Source organism: Odocoileus virginianus, chromosome 6 (genome assembly GCF_023699985.2).
Source record: "Odocoileus virginianus isolate 20LAN1187 ecotype Illinois chromosome 6, Ovbor_1.2, whole genome shotgun sequence".
NCBI lineage: Eukaryota > Metazoa > Chordata > Mammalia > Artiodactyla > Cervidae > Odocoileus > Odocoileus virginianus.
The window spans coordinates 62791674-62807039 of NC_069679.1; the positions used below are offsets into that span (position 1 = coordinate 62791674).

The window sequence follows — 15366 nt, forward strand, 5'->3', positions numbered from 1 at the left end:
TCTGGCCTGGAGAATTCCATGGACTCTATAGTCCATGGAGTCACAAAGAGTCAGACACGACTGAACGAATTTCACAATGGAGGTGATGGCAACCTCCTTCAAAAGGACCTATGCCATCAAGCCACAGCTCCCAGGACTGTTGTATTCAGTGCCCCTGACCCTGCAGCATGCCACTGTCGACCCACACCTCTGCCAGAGACTCCTGGACACTCACAGGCACGTCTGGTTCAGTCTCTTGTAGGTCCTGATGAGCACAAGATTTTGTTTGTGCCCTCCATAAGTCTGTTTCTCCAGTCCTGTGGTGTTGGAGAAGATCTTTAGAGTGCCTTGGACTGCAAGGAGATGAAACCAGTCAATCCTAAAAGAAATCAACCCTGAATATTCATTGAAAGGACTGATGCTGAAGCTCCAATACTTTGGCCATCTGATGCAAAGAGTTGACTCATTAGAAAAGACCCTGATGCTGGGAAAGATCGAAGGCAGGAGGAGAAGGGGACGACAGAGGAAGAGATGGTTGAATGACATCACTGACTCAATGGACATGAGTTTGGGCAAGCTCCAGGAGATGGTGAAGGACAGAGAAGCCTGGCGTGTGGCAGTCCACAGGGTCGCAAAGAGTCAGACACGACTGAGCAACTGAACAACAACAACAGTGATCACTTGGCACATAGAATAGTTCATGGCCCAGAGAGGGTGACCAAAAAATATTTACTGAATGAATTGATAAATTCACAGCTATGCAAAAATACTTCTCTTAGCAAAAGCTCTCACCAGTGCCTCTTAGACTATATATTTCTACTGACAATTTAATATCCTTAATATTCTAATATACTTTTTGCCCTATAGGTTTTATGTGAGTCAATAGGTTCTCAATTCCAATCTGGTGGAGAGGGTAATTGGAATTCCAATTCCAACTATCTACGCAGAGGCAGCATCAGATTTTTCAGATTGAACATTGAGGGTTCTGTACCACATGACTGCCCTCCTGCTGACTTCAGGCATCAGTACAAGCCTAGGTGTTGACTGTGCTTCTGATCCACCTAATTCAGATTGGTTCCCATGATACCACCCTTAGACTTCAGCACCAGATATAAATCAGGGGTTCCCAAGACCTCTTCCTTTGGTTTGAATAATTTGCTAGAGCAACTCACAGAGCTCAGAGAAACATTTTACTTACCAGACTTCTGATTTATCATAAACGGATATAATCCAGGAACAGGCACATGGAACAGATGCAGAGGCAAGGTAGGGGACTTCCACGCCCTTACCAGATATGCCACTCTTAGCTCTTCCACACATTGTCCAAACTGGAAGGCCTCTGAACCTGTCCTCTGAGTTTTTATGGAAGCTTCATTACACAGTCATAACTGATTTTATCATTGCCACTGGTACTGATTCAACCTCCAGCCCCTCTCCAGAAGAATGGGGAAAAGTTGCACTTCTAATCACATGGTTGATTTCTCTGGCAGTCAACCCCATCCTTAGGTTATCTAAGGGCTTTCCAAAAGTCACCTAATTAACATATCACAAGAAAAGCCAAGAATTGAGGAGCTCTATGCCAGGAACAGAGCTCTGTGCCAGGGTGGAAGACCAAATATGTATTTCTTATCACAAATCATGATATCACAGGGAGTCTAAATTTAAGTCTTTTAATCACCTTCAACATTTAGTTAAACTTTAGAAAACATTCCTGAGCTGTTGTTTTACCTACCTGCAAGTGCTACTTTTCTGCATGACGTCAGCTCGATGATACCCAGAGAGTTTGCAAAAACCGTCATTACTATAAACTACAGGCCAATCCACAATCTGGGCATTTCCCAGTAAGAAACTCGATTCTAAAGAAGAAAGAAGAAAAGGGAAGTTTTTTAGCTTCATTTAACAATGTACATCTTTCAAGTAATTAAAAATACAAATTCATAAAAATAAATAAATGTAACTGTGGTTTTTATAGCATGAATAATAAAATATATCCTTGAAATTATTATTAGCATAGCATAACCAGGAGGTGAGATCTGCAACAAGTACAAGATTTGCATATGAACTAAAAATTCCATTGAGAAGAAGCTAGTTTACAATACTCTTGCATTCAAGTAAATACTATGCTATGAAAACAAAGTATGGTTAATATTAAATAAATGTTAATTACTATAACAAACACAGCCAAAAATAGTTTAATTTATTAAGACTAAGGCTACAGTCACTACTTCACAAATTGAGAATATTAAACTTAAAAGCAGAGGCAACTTTGGATTTGCCTCCAAAAAGTGTATTGATGTAATTTTAACATGATGGGACAAATTCTTTGTACATCAGTTAGATTTACAGAAGGGCTTCCCTGGAGGCTCAGTTGGTAAGGAATCTGCCTGCAATGTGGGAGACCAGAGTTAGATCCCTGGGCCAGGAAGATCCCCTGGAGAAGGGAATGGCTACCCACTCCAGTATTCTTGCCTGGAGAATCCCATGAACAGAGGAGCCTAGAGGGCTACAGTCCATGAGGTTGCAAAGAATTAGACATGACTGAATGACAAACCTTTCCTTTCCTTTCCTTCATTTCAGTTCAGTTCAGTTCAGTTGCTCAGTCATGTCCAACTCTTTGCGACCCCATGGACTGCAGCATGCCAGGCCTCTCTGTCCATCGGCAGCTCCTGGAGCCTACCCAGATCCATGTCCATTGAGTTGATGATGCCATCCAGCCATCTCTTCCTCTGTCATCCCCTTCTCCTCCTGCCTTCAATCTTTCTCAGCATCAGGGTCTTTTCCAAGGAGTCAGTTCTTCACATCAGGTGGCCAAAGTATTGGAGTTTTAGCTTCAGCATCAGTCCTTCCAACGAATATTCAGGACTGATTTCCTTGATTTACAGAAGTCTAACTTAATTTTTTTAAGCCTCTTTTTAAAATAAAATTATTCAAAGACATTATTTTCAACCACATGCTACAAGGAGATCAAACCAGTCAATCCTAAAGGAAATCAGTCCTGAATATTCATTGGAAGGACTGATGCTGAAGCTGAAGCTCCAATACATTGGCCACCTGATGTGAACAACTGATTCATTAGAAAAGGCCCTCCCTGATGCTGGGAAAGACTGAAAGCAGGAGAAAAGGAGACAACAGAGGATGAGATGGTTGGATGGCATCACTGACTCATTGGACATAAGTTTGAACAAGCTCTGGAAGTATGGTGATAGACAGGGAAATCTGGCATTCTGCATTCCATGGGGTCTCAAAGTCTCAGACATGACTGAGCAACTGAACTGATTGATATTTTCTGACCTGAAAATAATTTAATCAAAAGTCATCTTTTAATTATCTAGAAAAATCTAAAGCATTTGGATGTTTGGAGGTTATCCAATTCATTTCTAAACCACTGGGTCAAAGTAGAATTAAAAGAAATATAAAAGATATTTTTAACTGGATAATAAGTTTGTGGTATATATTTAAAGCAGTGCTTAGGGAGAAATTTCTCATTTTAAAAGTTTATTTTTAACGAAAAGTTTAAAATCAATGATCTAAACTTTTACATGGAAAAAAACTAGAAAAATAATAGCTATTAAACCGAAATTAAATAGGAGGAAATAAATAAGCATTGGAATGTTGATGAGTGAAACTAAAAACATCCAAAGGAAAGTGAACTATTAAAGAAAGAATTACTGACCAATAGATGTTATGAATGTATCTGTAAAAATCCAGAAGAAAATAATGGCAAATAGAATCTAGCAGTACATAAAAAGAAAATAGATCATAACTAAGTGGGGTTTATCTCATCAACATAATTTGATGTATCATTATAAAATCAATCAAGGTGGTCCATCAACCAAATAAAAGAAAAAAGCCATATGATTATATTTCAATAGACGCAGAAAAAAGCATTTGACAAAATTCATATGTATTCATGAATAAAATATCTGAACAAACTAAAAATAAAATAAAACTTCCTCAAACTGATAGAGGAGACCTACTAAAAAAATCCATAGCTAACATCATTTTTAAAGCTGAAACATTGAATATTTTTCCCTCAAAATTAGGAAAAAGCCAATGATATATACTTAACATTTTATTGGATGTCCAACTAATGAAATAAAAAGGAAAAGAAAAAGAAAGAAACAGAAAAAATAACAAACATAAAAATGTTAAAAAGGTAAATGCAATTTTTTTCTATTTGCAGATGATATGACTGTTTACATAGAAAATCCTAAGGTATATTCAAAAGAATATCTAAAATTATTAAGTGAATTTAGCAAGGTTACCAGGTATAAAGTCACTATAAAAGTATATTTTATTTAACTAACATTAAATTGGAAAATGAAAAACAATTTTACTTAGAATGATATCAAAAAATATAAAGTACTTAGTAATAAATTTAATAAGATACATGCAAGACCTCTAGAGTGAAAACTAAAAAAGGCTGCTCTCAAATGACTTCAACAAATGGAGTTATGCCATGTGAAAGAACTGAAAGACTAGATATTTTAAGACTTCAATTCTCTTCAAATTAGTCTACACATGTAAACAATTCCAACAAAATTACCAACAGGCTTTTTTGAAGTAACTGACAAAATAATTATAGAATGTGAAAATACAGATTACCAAAAATAACCCAAAATAAATTCTGAAAAAGAAGAACCAAGTTGTAGAACTATACTGTTAAGGTAATTAATATAGTATGAAATTGGAATGAGGACAAATAGATAGATGAAACAGATTAAAGTGTTCAGAAACAGACACATATATGGTCGACTGACATTTTTGGCAGATGCCAAGGCAATTTCATTAATAAAAACAACTTCAATGAACTATGCTGAAACAACTGGCTAGACACAAAAGGAAAACTGAACCATGACCCCTACCTCATGCCACACACACAAAAGTAATTTAAAACAGGTAATAGACCCAAATACAAGAGTGAAAACTAAAAAGAAAACATAGTTGGAGATCTTTGCAATTCTGAGGAGACAGGAATTTCTAAGATTCTTTCACGGGGTGTGTGTGTGTGTGTGTCTGTGTGTGTGTGCATGTGCACACTCCATCACATCCAACTCTTCACAACCCACAACCCCATGGACTGTAGCCCACCAGGCTCCTCTGTCCATGGAATTTTCCAGGTAAGAATACTGGAGCAAGTTGCCATTTCCTACTCTAGGGGATCTTCCCAATCCAGGGATCAAACCTGCGCCTCTTGAGTCTTCTGCATTGGCAAGCAGATTCTTTACCACTTGTGCAACCTAGGAAGCTCAAGACTCTTATAGTAATCACCATAAAATAAAGTGTTGATAAATAAATTGTTGTTTTAGTGGCTAAGTGAAAGTGAAAGTGAAGTCGCTCAGTCGTGTCTGACTCTTTGAGACCCCATGGACTGTAGCCTACCAGGCACCTCCATCCGTGGGATTTTCCAGGCAACAGTATTGGAGTGGGTTGCCATTTCCTTCTCCAGGGTGATCTTCCCAACTCAGGGATCAAACTTGGGTCTCCCTCATTGTAGACAGATGCTTTACCATCTGAGCCACCATGGAAGTCCAGTGGCTAAGTCATGCCCAACTCTTTCGTGATCCCATGGACTGAAGCCCACCAGCCTCTTCTGTGCATGGGATTTCCCAAGCAAGAATACTGGAATGGGTTACCATTTTCTTCTCCAGAGTATCTCCCCAACCCAAGGGTTGAACCCACATCTCTTGCATTGCAGGCAGATTCTTTACTGTTGAGCCACCAGAATAAATAAATTAGACATTATCAAAATTAAAATCAACTGCTCATTGAAGGATACTGTCAAGTAAATGAAAAGGAAATCCATAGACTGAGAGAAAATATTCACATGCTGATAACCAAGAAAGAAATTCTATCCAAAACAAGTCCCAAAAATCCTACCAGAGGGCAAATGACCCAGCTGACAAAATGGGCAAATGAGTTGAACAGACATTTCACAGGAGAAGATACACAATGGCCAATAAGCACAAAAATAAGATGTTCACCATCATCATGGGGGAATATACTCTAAAAACACAATGATATATCTCTGCTCAACCACTAGAGTGGTTATAAAGGCTAATGATACAAAACGCTGACAAAAGTATAGAATAACTGAAATTCTTTATAAAATGCTAATGAGAATATAAAATTGTATGATCACTTTGGAAAACAGTTTCAAGTAAAGTTAAATATTCAATTATGACCCAGAAATTTCACTATGAAGCATTTACTCAAGTGAAATGAAAATATTTGTTAACAAAGACTTGAAAATTGTTCACATCAGATTTATTCATAGTAGCCAAAAATCAAAAACAATGCAAACGTCCATCAACAAAAGAATGGATTAAAAGTTATGGTATATTCCTACAAGACACTACCCAGCTACATACTACATACCCATTCCATACTACAATGGAATGAATTACTGATCACACTTCACTTTAGTCATTCAGTTACGTCTGACTCTTTGCGACCCCATGGACTGCAGCACTCCAGGCCTCCTTGTCCATCACTAACTCCCGGAGTCCACCCAAGCCCATGTCCATTGAGTTAGTGATGCCATCCAACCATCTCATCCTCTGTCATCCTCTTCTCTGCCTGCCCTCAATCTTCCCCAGCATCACGGTCTTTTCAAATAAGTCAGCTCTTCACATCAGGTGGCCAAAGCATTGGAGTTTCAGCTTCAACAACAGTCCTTCCAATGAACACCCAGGACTGATCTCCTTTAGGATGGACTGGTTGGATCTCCTTGCAGTCCAAGGGGTTCTCAAGAGTCTTCTCCAACACCACAGTTCAAAAGCATCAATTCTTCTGTGCTCAGCTTTCTTTATGGTCCAACTCTCACATCCATACACAACCACTGGAAAAACCATAGCCTTGACTAGATGGACCTTTGTTGACAAATTAGTGTCTGCTTTTTAATATGCTGTCTAGGTTGGTCATAACTTTCCTTCCAAGGAGTAAGCACCTTTTAATTTCATGGCTGCAATCACCATCTGCAGTGATTTTGGAGCCCAAAAAAATAAAGTCAGCCACTGTTCCCACTGTTTCCCCATCTATTTGCATTAAGTGATCGGACCAGATGCCAGGATTTTAGTTTTCTGAGTGTTGAGCTTTAAGCTAACTTTTTCACTCTCCTCTTTCACTTTTATCAAGAGGCTCTTTAGTTCTTCTTCACTTTCTGCCATAAGGGTGGCATCATCTGCCTATCTGAGGTTATTCATATTTCTCCTGACAATCTTAATTCTAGCTTGTGCTTCATCCAGCCCAGCATTTCTCATGATGAAATTACTGATAGATTGCAACAGTACAAATTAATCTGAAAAACATTATGTGGAGCTAGTGGTAAAGAACCCGCCTGCCAATGCAGGAGACATAAGAAAAGTGGGTTTGATCCCTGGGCCAGGAAGATCCCCTGGAGGAGAGCATGGCAAGTCACTCCAATACTCTTGCCTGGAGGATCCCATGGACAAAGGAACCTGGCCGGCTATGGTCCATGGGGCTGCAAAGAGTTGGACACAACTGAAGTGACTTAATACACACACACACATGTGTTTTCCCTCCTTCTCCATACTGATAGATTGCAATACTACAAATTAATCTGAAAAGCATTATGATGACTAAAAGAAGTCAGAAACTATGATTTCATTCAAATGAAGTTTAAATACTGTCAGGTTAATCTACAATGATAGGGATCAGAGCAATGATTTCTGAGGGGGGCAGATAGAAGAGGGACTGACAGGAAAGATGCAAAAAGAACTTTTTGGAGAAGGTCATTTTCTATCTATAGAGATATAAACTACTGAGGTATATACATACATTTGTCCAAACTAATTGAACTGAACCCAAGATCTGTATCTTTCACTTCAAATAAAGTAGACCTCAAAGTCCAGAGGATCACAAATTTTAGGACACCAGTGTCATTTAAGCTGTCCTCTAGCTGTAAGAATGGTAATACTACCTTTCTCTGATACATATAATGATTAGAGATTAAAATAAGCTTATTTCTATATACATGCTTCATAAAATATAAATCCTTCTATAAATATATAATATTTTCATATATATAAAACATTAATTATAAAGATTTGTAATATGATCACCTAAAATTAACCTCTTTCCCCTTTTAGCCCAGGTCAGTCTTAGCCAATTTGCCCTAATTCACATGCTCCCCACTTCATCCCTAGGTAGCTGTGGCAGTGCATACAGCTTGTCATACAATGTCTCCCTGTCTCAACTGTCTCAACTCCCTGACGTTCAGGCTGATTTTCAAACTAACATTCATTTGTCCCCCTCAAACCCTGCCTCCTTCCTACTACTCTTCATTCAGATCAAATCTCACAACTGCTTATATCGTTGGGTCCTATTCCAGACTTACAAAGTCCTCTGAAATAAGCGTCAGCCTCTCTGCCTGTAAAAACATTTCTCATTACTCCTAAAGTCCATACTTTAAGTCAGTTTTCCTCATTATGTCACCAAAAGACAATCTTCATGATGCCCTCTGTCCACACTTTTTCTCTATCCCTTCGCCTATCAAAACGTTTAAAAACCAGTTCAACAATCCATTCTCTATGGCACATTTATACCAGTCAACCCACATTTTCTGGCTATCAGTATGTGTGTCCAAACCTTCACAGGACAAACTTTCCATAAAAGTTGTCTGTTCTCATGTGTTCTATCTTCTCAGCTCCTATTCACTCAACCCACTCCTATCTAGCTATGTCCTCACCACTCCAAGACAGCCTAGGTCACTAATTACCTCTCATGTCACTGAATCCAAAGGACACTTTTTGCTCTTTCCACTTAATTCAGAAGCACTGGTAACCACTCCCTCCTTAAAAATGTCTCAATCCTTAGCTTACATAGAAAAACATTTCCCTGATTTTCTATATACTCCTCCTCTTCTTTGCAGTCTCAACATTCTTTATCCAGTGAGTATATATTCAAGTTCCTTCATGTCCGCTTCTCTTATGCTTTCACCAATCTCCATAGATTTAGTAACTTATAATTGTATTATATCACCAGACCAGACCTCTTCTATAAACTCTAGATCTTTATACCCAGGTTGACCTCTCCTCTTAGATAGCTTAAATGTACCTCAATAACATATATATGACCTGTCATTCCCCCAGGTCAGATATCCTCCCAATGTTCCCTGTTTTAGAGGAATTATGCAATTATGAAGCTCCAATACCTTGGCCACCTGATGTGAAGAGCTGACTCATTGGAAAAGACCCTAGTCCTGGGAAAGATTGAGGGCAGGAGGAAAAGCAGGTGACAGAGGATGAGATAGTTGGATGGTATTACCAACTCAATTGACATTAGTTTGAGGAAACTCTATTGGGTTGGTGAAGGACAGGGAAGCCTAGCACGCTGCAACCCACAGGGTCACAAAGAGTCAGATATGACTCAGCAACCGCACAACAACAACAATGCAATTATGTAAACCAGAAATCTGGGAGCCATCTTTCAACATCCTTCTGATTACCCTTATATGTAATGTATTACTAAATCTTATTAATTCTATCTCCTAAAACCCTTTTAAATCTTGCAATTTCTCTAGATCCTCATCATCATCTTCCTTCCAAGCTTCCATCATCTCTCCCCTAGAGCACGCCAAGATCTATCTAATTGGTTTACTCAGACCCTCTCAATGAAGGAATCACTGGGGACTCTTTCAATGGATTATCCCCACTGAAGCCAAGTAGGTCTCTTTAAAATTCAAACCAGACAACGTCCCCTTCCTGCTATAACGTCCATCAGTAACTTATCAGAACCCTCCAACGTATCCATGGTCTATAATGACCTCAAAGTCTGTCACGCTTCAGCTCTCAGCATTCTGCCCCTTGCCCTCAGCATGATAGCCACAGTGACTTTTCCTTTCTTGTAAGTTTTATCCTCTTCCATCACAGGAGGCCTTTTAACTTGACATTCTCGCTGTCTAAACATCATTCATCTCCCTCTGTATCTAGTTGACATCTACATTTATTTAGACCTTAACTCAATTGTCATGACCCTAGTGAACCTTTCCCTGACCTTTGGACCAGGTCATCCATAATAATTTTAGGCGCAATGTACCTCTCCATCACAGCCTTTATCAAGGTTGCAATTTTATACCTATCTGTGTCATGACATGATTAACACACAACTGCCTGTTGAGCTGTAAATTCCTATTCGACCCTCCAATACCTAACACAGTGCCTAGCATATAATACATGCTTGCTAATTGAGTGACTGTATCAATGCTTTTGTTGTTGTTTTAGTTGCTAGGTTGTGTCTAACGCTTTTGCAACCCTGTGGACTGTAACCTGCCAGGTCCTCTGTCCATGGGATTTCCTAGGCAAGAAGACTGGAGTGAATTGCCATTTCCTTCTTCAGGGGAACTTCCTGACCCAGGGATTGAGCCTGTATCTCCAGCATTGCAGGCAAATTCTTTGCCACTGCTACACCTGGGAAGCCCTGACTATATCAATAAACAGATACATTCATAGATTCTTACAGGGATCACTTTAGATAATTAATATCATTAAAATTAGTGTGAAGTACCTCCCTAAATACTTCATGTATGCTTTCATCTATGGTAATTTTTGTCTTATCATATGGATGATATAGTCCTCAGAATTATAAATTTTATGCCTACTGTGCATACAAAGTCCCAATACAGTAATTATTCTTTTGATTAGAGGAATTGCCCAGTATCCCAGGAAAGGGAATTTCACAGTTCTAAAACAGAAGGACCATAAACATTAAAGGGCCTTCTTTCCCCCAAAACTATCCAAATCAGTGTTTTTCGATTGTTTAATTAAAGCTCATAGTAAGAAATAAATTTTACACAGAGACTCAGTGTGTTTACACACATGTACACACAACTGAAAATATTTCTCAGAAAATGCTCTTACTATACAAGATGTACTCCATTTCTGTTCTATTTCAATCTTTTACTGTGCCAGTCAAGACCCATTAAATCGATCTATGCCCTGTGAAGCGTCATATCTCTTGGTTTTAAAAACCTGCTTCAAACTATCCCCAAAGGCCTTTCACGTCTGCCTCTCTCATAAATAGACTTGTTTTCAAGACATTTTCTAAGATTTAGATCAGAAGTTCTTATTGCCCCTAGTTGAGTCTGTTATTAAAAACATTTGCCTGCCCCAACATACTACTTTCAATAGTTCCACATGGGAAAATGAAGATTCCAGCTCCGCAGGGCCTAGCTATCATGATACATTTGCTGTTGATATGTTATTTCACTTATATCCTAGTGCTACTGTGTAATAACAAAATTAATAACAAAAGCAGCCAGGAGCAGAGCCCTTGCTCTGTGCCAGGTCTTGGACCATATGTCACATGTACAACTCCATCCAGTGATGAGTGAGAGACTCACTAAGCCCCAGTGCCCCAGAAGGTCAGAAGAAGGAAGCACAAAGCTCCTTAAATTCCAATTCTTCACTGAGATATTTGCAAATTCAAACATTTTCTATGGGAAATATGACTAGGAATGAAAGGCAAGTCTTAAAACAATTCACACCAAGGAAGACTAATTCTTATACTAGCTTGAGGGCAGAGTGGTTTGGGAAAAAGAATACAGAAGCTGGAATCAAAAGTGAGCTGTTTCACTCTGTTTAACAGGCTTTAGGCTCATCTACCTCACTAGAACTGACTCAAATACATTCCTCTTTATGGCTGAATAATATTCCACTGTACATATATGTACCACAGTTTCTTAAAATATCATATACGGATGCACATTTATGGGGTCCAGAAAAATGGTACTGATGAACCTATTTGCAAGGCAAGAATAGAGATGCAGACATAGAGAACAGACTTTGGACACCACGGGGGAAGGAGAGGGTAGAATGAATCAAGAGAGTAGTGTGGAAAAATATACATTATCATATGTAAAACGATAGCTAATGGAAAGTTGATGTATATCACAGGGAGCTCAAAGCAGTACTCTGTGATAACCTAGAGGACTGGGATGGGGTACAGGTGTCTTCAAGAGGGAGAGAACATATGTATACTTATGGCTGATTCACATTGTTATATGACAGAAGCCAACACAATATTGCAAAGTAATTATCCTCCAATTAAAAATAAATTTTTTTAAAAAGTGAGTTGTTGAAATATTGCCTGACTTCAATCTTATTTTTAAAATAAATATATTTAATTTTAACTAATAATATAGAATATGGATAATCCAGATATTTGCTAGCTACATACTAGAATATTTGCTTGTACTAGAGTTTAAAGTATTAAAAAAATAGTCAAAGAAATATGCTCTCCATTCATCTTTATGCTTGGAGTTTGATTACATTAATTTATACCAACAGAGAGCAAAGTAACTAGACTGTGTGCTCACCAGCCCTTACCTCAAGGTCTTAATGATTACATGTTAGCAATATGTGCTCTGGGTTGAGGAAGGCAAACACAAGAACTGCTCTACCATTTCTGAATATTTTATAAAGCCTAACTGAGAATTGACTATGCCAAAGCCTTTGACAGTGTGGATCACAATAAACTGTGGAAAATTCTGAAAGAGATGGGAATACCAGACCACCTAACCTGCCTCTTAAGAAACCTGTATACAGGCCAGGAAGCAACAGTTAGAACTGGACATGGAAAAACAGACTGGTTCCAAATAGGAAAAGGAGTACATCAAGGCTGTATATTGTCACTCTGCTTATTTAACTTATATGCAGAGTACATCATGAGAAACGCTGGGCTGGATGAAGCACAAGCTGGAATCAAGATTGCCGGGAGAAATATCAATAACCTCAGATATGCAGATGACACCACCCTTATGGCAGAAAGTGAAGAAGAACTAAAGAGCCTCTTGATAAAAGTGAAAGAGAAGAGTGAAAAAGTTGGCTTAAAGCTCAACATTCAGAAAACTAAGGCCATGGCATGCGGTCCGATCACTTAATGGCAAATAGATGGGGAAACAGTGGGAACAGTGGCTGACTTTATTTTGGGGGGCTCCAAAATCACTGCAGATGGTGATTGCAGCCATGAAATTAAAAGACGCTTACTCCTTGGAAGGAAAGTTATGACCAACCTAGACAGCATATTAAAAAGTAGAGACATTACTTTGTCAACAAAGGTCGATTTAGTCAAGGCTATGGTTTTTCCAGTGGTCATGTATGGATGTGAGAGTTGGACTGTGAAGAAAGCTGAGCACAGAAGAATTGATGCTTTTGAACTATGGTGCTGGAGAAGACTCTTGAGAGTCCCTTGGACTGCTGGAGATCCAACCAGTCCATCCTAAAGGAGATCAGTCCTGGGTGTTCATTGGAAGGACTGATGTTGAAGCTGAAACTCCAATGCTTTAGCCACCTGATGCAAAGAGCTGACTCATTGGAAAAGACCCTGATGCTGGGAAAGATTGAGGGCAGGAGGAAAAGGGGATGACAGAGGATGAGATAGTTGGATGGCATCACCAACTCAATGGGCATGGGTTTGGGTAGACTCCGGGAGTTGGTGATGGACAGGGAGGCCTGGCATGCTGCAATTCGTGGGGTCGCAAAGAGTTGGACTCGACTGAGCGACTGAACTGAACTGAACTGAACTGGGAAAATTAACCACAGTGCCAGGTCCTTCACACAGCAAGTGATCAACTAGTAAACTTTCATTACAAATTATCACCAAACTACTCAAAGCTCTGTGGTGACCTAAGCAGGAAGGAAATCTGAAAAAGAGGATGTGTGCATATATACAGCTGATTCACTTTGCTATACAGCAGAAACTAACACAGCATTATAAAGCAACTATTCTCCAATAAAAAAAATTGTTTTTTAATTATCCCTAGAAGCCCTTTCCACAAATCTTCTGCCAACGCTTGGATTGTCTCAATACAATCAAGGGAGCTACTGTGAAAAACCTGGGGAATTTTAGTTAGGTTATTGGTTTCCTCATAACAATGCCTACCACTCTGGATAGTTTATGGAGATTAGAATAATGTCAGCAAAATCTTTATAAGCTAACCATTGGAGTAAAAATTGCCTATAAACTATAAACTATTATTGTTTATTGTGTACAAGATTCTTTTACAACTGTATTATATACGCAGAGAGAGCTATGTGTAAGCTCTGTGTGTGTATAAACAAATACCCTAGGAAAAATAAAAATTTAAATGTTGACCCTGTAAACCAAAACCTATAAAATTATACTCAGAGCTAAACTACAAAATAAAATATTAGGAGAAAGTGGGAAAGAAAGATAAAGACAGACTTTTTTTTATTTTAAAGGCTAAATTAAATGGAAATTACTACATATTAAATAAATAGTCCAGGAGCTTCTTTTGGAAACTGGTCTGTTTGTTGAAACTCAGTATGTATATATGAAATATTCACACAACTGCTCCATTTCCCTATAGTCATGAAAATTATTATTGCAATAAATGTGAAATCTGGCATTATTAACAAATATTAAGAACAAGATAGCAGAGTAATTAAAATTGCTTCCAGAAAATTTTAGTTCCCTTCGGCTTTAAAACATGGCAGGGAAAAGCAACCTGGTTACTGAAGGATAACGTCTTTTGCAAAGAAGATAGTTGAAAATCTCAAAAGCAAGACCACCTCAGAAGTTTTGAAAACAGAAAGCCATTAAAGAAATTGCCCATAATTCTGAGTGACCGTCACAATCCTGATTATTATGGAATGAATGTAACCATTCTCCCAGAACTGATACGTTGAAACCCTATTCCTTGTGTGATGGTATTAGGAGGTGGGACTTTGGGGATTTGATTGGGATTCAATGAGGTCATGAGGCTGGAGCCCATCATGACTGGGATTAGGACACTTATGACAAGGGAGCTTGCTCCCTCTGCTTGGCTTCCTATCACATGAGGAAGATATGATGAGAAGTCAGCAGTCTGCAACCAGGAAGAGCATTCTCACCAGAATCTGACAATGCTGGCACCCTGACCATGGCTTTGCAGACCCCAGACCTGTGAGAAATAAATTTTTGTTGGTTATAAGCCACGTGATTTAGCAACAATCATATCCAAATGTTTTAAATACACGTATGTTCCTATTTGAGGCATCTAAGAATTGGGTAATTTTCTGTCACGGGTGGTAGTAGTCCGGTAAAACATTTCAGAAGCAATAATCGCACATAAGAACAGATTCTCAAATGGATCTCTGAAAGAGACAGGGGCTCAAAAACATTTCACTGTATTTTTTTCAAGACCATCCAATATCCTCCCAGAGATGGACATGAAGTGAAATACTTTTTCCTCAAGGGTTGGAAGGTCAAAAACTAAATCACAAGACCACCAAAATCTTTACGAGTGTTTCTCAATTTTGACTATTCATTTGTTTGGGATGGAGGTTGGGGAGAATTGAAAGGGATCACAGGAGTTACTAGTTCCGGGCCCCACCTCTCGAAAGAGTGATTTTCATGGATCTGGAG

The 15366-nt window shown here is 38.7% G+C and overlaps 1 protein-coding gene across 1 annotated transcript in view; it reads right to left on the reverse strand.

Moving 5' to 3' along the window:
* The window catches only part of KCNH5 (potassium voltage-gated channel subfamily H member 5), a 367441-nt gene that overhangs the window by 335573 nt on the left and 16502 nt on the right, over positions 1 to 15366 (reverse strand). The window contains exon 2 of the mRNA XM_070469447.1: positions 1712 to 1835. Coding sequence (XP_070325548.1) covers positions 1712 to 1835 — 124 coding nt within the window. The remainder of the gene's footprint in view (positions 1 to 1711; positions 1836 to 15366) is intronic.